Raw genomic sequence first — 6,000 nt, 5'->3', positions numbered from 1 at the left:
GTAGCCAGCTATCTAGGTAAAGGAATACACAAAGATCCTACAGCATTGCTTTGGCCATTATATTCAACATCTTGCTAAACACTCTGGGTACTAAAATAGGAGCTGTCATGCAAGACAGTAAGAACAAAATATGAGGCATAATCAAACATTAAACTGGAAATACGAAACACAATGCAGCAGTACGCAATAATTTTTACAACATCTACACCCCACAGAATATCACAAAATACTGTAAAATTGTATTTTAAAATTAAACTACACAGTAAGAAAAAAAAACTTCCGTTTGTAGCGCAAAGCATTTTTATGAGTAGAAGTGAAAGACAAATTTCAACATATTACAAACAGAAAAAAAAATCCACATCTACAGGAAAGACCGGGAATGCATGGTATTCATCTGACTGATACAGCTTTTCTTTATTGCAGTTCAGCTGCAGATCTTCACAGATGGGGGATGCTAGGTCAACCTTCTCCATCACAATACCATTTTATCATCCATTAGATTTCTTTAATGATGTTGAATCCATTGATAGTGAAGCACTGCCAACGAACTCATATATGAGCAATGCACTTAAATCGATTAGCTGGGCATCTAGCATACACATATTTTATTTTATTTATATTAAAAACCTATATTAAAACATAGATGCAAGTTTATAAAACATAAACATTTCCAGTACTCCGAAACGTGTTTCACACCATTTAATGTTATAAACAAGGCCAACAAGCTCCTTGTAAGAAAAATTTAACCATTTACCCACCTGCTAAAAGCCTTTTCAAGCATCGCTGAATGGAATTATACAGAGCAATTTAACCACTTCCTACATCATCAAATAAAACTTTTAAAGTGGCTACATTAAGGATCACAAAGGTGTCACTTATATGCTCTGATGATGTCACTGTTGTGGGACACCACTCCTACATCATAGTCTGTGTCTAACTGTTGCCAAATTCAGGGAATCCAAAACCATGTTCAGACACTATGTAAAGGATTTTAAAATGTCCAAATGACATGAAAGGGCTATCAGATGTATGGCAGTCAATAGCTGATCAAGCTGCACATATAACATGTAATCCAAAGCCAAACAAAGAAAAACATGCAAGCTTCAAACAGCTACAGATGGCACAAAGACAAAATTACTTTCAGTCATTTCCATACCTTTGATCCACTTTACCAGTACTACTCTATCTTAAAAAACACAACTTACTGTGGTAATGTAGCGAGGATGAAATTCTGTTGCTTCTTTCAGGAACAATAAACCTGGGTGACTATTAACTACATCCTACAAGATAAAAACAAAGACAAGAAATGCATTATTAAATGGCCAACTAAACATTATATTTTCCTTGTACATTTACATTCGGTCCTTTCTCAGCAGAACTGCCAACCTAGAGTTTTGAAATCCTGAATCCTGTGGTACGATAAAAGGATTAACAGATGCCTATCTGTGATAAATTATTATAGCAGTAACCGTGGACTGGGTGTGGTATATTGAAGATTTACTCACAGTTGGTGTGGTTTAAACACGAGGGCTTCGTCCTCATGAATAAACAAAGGCAACCATGGGTAAATCTTCAACATATCACACCCAGGAGTCGGTTATTGGTATTATGCAATGACATTACTTAAGAAAGAAATTACTTACTGTTCTTAACATCTTTGTATAATGGCGCCATGGCATTCTTCTGCATAGTTTTTGTAATCTGCCACTTTGCTGATGTACTGTGCATGCTTTGGAAAGCAAGCAACAGAGAAAGAAAGATTTCAGTTGCTGCTGCTTCTTTTTTTTTTTTTTTTTTAAATTAAGTGTGAAATTCGGACAGTTTAGAGGTACAAGAGATGGCAAAAACAGAAGGAAAATCAGGTATGTTTCTTTAGTTTTGTATGAAATACTCTATTTTCCTTGTATTCTCTCTGCCCTCCGTACGTACCTCTCGACCTCTTAGCTCAAGAAAACTGGAAATCCTTAGCATACATTAATAAAAGAAAGTCCGGGCGACCAGATTTTTTTTTTCTATTGGTATATGCCTGATTCACAATGTGCACGCTGGTTGGACTGACCAATCTGTGTGCACGTTTTTAACTGTTAATGAGCTACCATTGTATAATAAGCAATATCCCATATAATAATACATTCATCCATAGCCCCTGTTTTGTATATTAGGTTGGGGCATCACACCAACAGTGATCATCATCAAGAGATAATGTTCACATCACTGGGTGGCTAGTCCTGCCAAGTTTGTACTTCCATACCACACTCATGCATGCACAGTGTCCAATCCACCTACTGCATGCCTTTGGAATGTAGGAGGAAACTGAAGCACCTAGAGAAAACACACACAACATATAATAAGTATTTTTATAATAAAGAAAAAAATGTTTAATTTAAAAATAGCTCACTTTCAGATACTCAACACTTACAACACAAATCACAAAAACTGATGCATCATAAGTTTTGGAACCCAAATGTTATGAATGGAATGTTCAGACTTTAAAGATTTTGATGTTGCTCCACTAACACAGGGTTTCTTCTACATCTATATATATATATATATATATATATATATATATATATATATATATATATATATATATATGTGTGTGTGTGTGTGTGTATGTGTGTGTTCATATATATACATGAATATGTACATGTAAAGATATATAGATATAATGCCAAATGTTTGTCTACACACATTTTAAAAGTATGACTAATTCTTTGCGCCCTAAGCACCAGTGGCACACATAACTGATTAAAGCCACTGATTCCTGGAGAGAAAATGCCAGCTGCGTCCTGAAAGGTTTTGTCACAGCTTTTCAGAAACATGCCTCAAACAAAACCTTATGTCTCAGAAATGGTAACATTTACAAAAAACAGCAATGTAATTAATGAGGCACTGATATACAAATTGGTTGCAAAGTCAAAACCTTAAGAGATTTCTTTTTTAATTCATATTTATTACTGAAAAACAATTTCTTTGTTAAAACTTACAGTTTAAATGGGAAACCTACTGTATCAGCAGCAAAGTTGTTCATGTCACTTTGAAGTTTCCAGTGATTTATAAGAAGAAATGTTCCTTATCCTGGTTGTCTTTACACACTACCCAAAGTGCTCACTGGCAACAAATTCTTCCACATGCTAGATATTTTCAGTAACACCACTGCATCAACATTATATACCTAAAATAGTAACTACAGCCACATGATCATGCATTTATTACATCTATGACTTATATGTTTCTCTTGACAATAGTCTTGAGTTTCACCATTCACTTCTCATTGAAGCATATAATTATACTGACTTTAATGTGTTCATGGTGGTTTTCTTTAACACTTATCCAAAATATAAACTACTATCAAGTTGTTTTGTGTGGCATACTTTGGTTACAGTAGAAATAGTTTGAACATTTTGTAACCAACCTCTAATTTTGTGAAGGAAAGCCTTTGTCTGCCTCTCCCCACTGAACATAAGAAAGAAGGAATACGGAAAAAACAGAAGGTAATGGTAGATAAAGGAGAGGTATTGCATGAATATTTTAACTGCACAAGGCAAAACATAGTGTCACAACTCCAGATCACACACTGTTTCAGTGACAAGCAACCAAAGCTAGAGCAAATTTTATAACTATTGCTTTTCAACCTTTCTATCACATTTGTAGACCATGCACTTAAACTTGAGCAGCCGGATTTATACTAGTACCTTCCTGGCATACTTTACACTGCATTTCCAAACATCAAGTTAAGCACAACAGCTTTTTTCTACAGCCTGTCGACATTCACTCATTCTCCAATTAAAAGCTTTATCTCTATGAAGGGTGATGGAGAATGGGGTACCATCTATGCTTGTATTCATGGGTGCAAGAAAGAGAAACTAATCATAGTTAGGATGCTAAGCAAGCCCACAAAACAGAGAGACAGATAGACACACACACACGTCATTTGGGCAACCACCACTTCACATATGACATGACTGTGTTGTTACAGGAAACTGACGCACCCAGGAAAAAAGATTCATAAATGCAATGAAGGCATGTAGATTCTTCAGTCTAGGCACCCAGGTCAAGAACTGCCCATACATGTCAAGCAGAGCACCTCTTTGGCCCTCTTCAAAAGGAACCTTGATGATTGGATGGGAGTAGGAAATTCACCCCAGGGATCATGTCAGTCACCCTGCTAGAGAGGGGTCCAGGGAAGTAAATGCTGTGGGAAGAAATAACCAGGGAATTGTTATGGCTAGGCTTGTATAGGCCCTAGAGTTGATAGCCTAGTACCAACCTATGAACCAAGTGAGGTAGCAATGTTAACTCTTATGCCAACAGGCCACCAGGCTGGCGTCTTTCTATTACATTTTTTATCCTTTCTTGGCCAGGTTAGTCATGCTAGCCTATAAGCCTCTTTTCAGGGGAGACCCAAGGTGATATTTATACTATTAGTGGAAATTTGGCCAGTGCATCAAGGAACTTCCCCTACTCAAAATATTGGAGGTAACGAGAAAACACACGTCCCGTTCCTAGCTCACTGGCGGCTGTGAGGATGGAGTGTGACGTGGAGAGAATGATGGAAGTCATGGAAGTGAATGCCAGTGCTATGGAGAATTCCAACAAAGTTATGGAGGATTAAGAGGTTATCTTTCAACAAAACCTGTTTGCTGAAGCCAAAACAGAGGAGTCAATGAGAGAGCCTTGTGTTATTATAACCCTCCAGTAGGGAGGGTTATGGGATATGAATTAAAAAGAATGTTGATGCAGAGCGAGACAGAAAACAAGAGAGATGCTTCATGGGGAGACATTATGGGAAAAATATGAAAAGAAGCAGCAGAATTGATCCTGAAAGATAACAGTGAAGTAGAAAAGATTTATTATGCAGGAACGGTGAAAAAAGGCACTAGGGAAACACAAAAGAAAAAAAAATAAAACAAAGCAGAATAGAATGTGAAGTGTAAGTGTGTGGTGTGAATTTAAAATAAAGAAGAACAAGAACTGGATAGGTATGAAGTTTGGAACAACTTCATAGCTCCTTTGGGTGTATAAGCCAAGAGGTAAAAGCTTTTAGTCTTACAAAGAGACATTTTGTGACATTATATTTGAGACTGTTTATGCAATGGAAAATTTCTTTAGGGAATATGAAAAAAAGGAAGACTAATCCCTGGAACTTGTGTGTAATAAAAGCATATAACAGGGAAACAAAATAGATTTATGTACAATTTTGAACGGAAGTAGAAAAGAGAGAATTTAAAAGGGCATTTGAAATGTTTATGCAAAGTAGTATTGGACTTTGCAAAAGTTTATGATAAAAGGTGTTTGTGGACTACTGAATGGGTGTAAAGACAGAAAAAGATAAAAATTATACGTATTCCATGCATGATAAATGTTGAAGGGAATGAAGGGTGTAGTAAAATACTGGGGACAACCAAAACATGTTTATTTTGTGGAAAAGGACATTTGATAAATAACTGTGACAAAAAGAAATGTTACATTTGTGGCGAACTAGGTCGACAAAAATGTGAACTGATATGTTAGAAATGTAACAAAACTAGGAATTTAAGACTGAAAATAATGAAAGTGAGAAGAAACATTAGACGTGGTGGAAACAGAAGAAAGGTTAGATAAAAAAAAGATGAAAAAAGAGAAAGAATGTAGGAAGGTACTGAAATAAATGATGAGGAAAATATAATTTGGGAAGTAGTAAAAGGAAAAAAACAATCCAATTGGTGAAAGGGTAAAAGATATAAAAAAAATTACAGGAATATGCATAAAAAGAAAGGAAGTGGATGACAAAATATAATTATAATTTCCAGAAAATTAGGGAAAGAGGAAAGTAACAATGTTAGCATACTTTGTGAATGTGAATAGTATTAAAATATAGTAAGAAGAATAGGGGTTTTGGAATAGGTTCACAGGTTAGTACTTGGCTAACTGCCTTTGTGGGCCATTTTAAGCTGAACCAATTAACCCATGTGAGTATCTAACCCTGCATGTTCAGTCTGCAAGGTAAACACCTTAACC

At 35.8% G+C, this 6,000-nt stretch overlaps 1 protein-coding gene across 2 annotated transcripts in view; it reads right to left on the bottom strand.

Annotated features, from left to right (window-relative positions):
- The window catches only part of PPP2R3B (protein phosphatase 2 regulatory subunit B''beta), a 1,731,184-nt gene that overhangs the window by 645,264 nt on the left and 1,079,920 nt on the right, over window positions 1–6,000 (bottom strand). For both annotated transcript variants that reach the window (XM_044072461.1, XM_044072462.1), the window contains exon 5: window positions 1,206–1,280. In XM_044072461.1, coding sequence (XP_043928396.1) covers window positions 1,206–1,280 — 75 coding nt within the window. The remainder of the gene's footprint in view (window positions 1–1,205; window positions 1,281–6,000) is intronic.

The sequence above is a fragment of the Protopterus annectens genome, chromosome 5.part0 (genome assembly GCF_019279795.1).
Source record: "Protopterus annectens isolate FY-2018-M chromosome 5.part0, PAN1.0, whole genome shotgun sequence".
NCBI lineage: Eukaryota > Metazoa > Chordata > Ceratodontiformes > Protopteridae > Protopterus > Protopterus annectens.
Note: the sequence above shows the minus strand (reverse complement) of the source record. Positions and strands in the feature narration are given on the sequence as shown.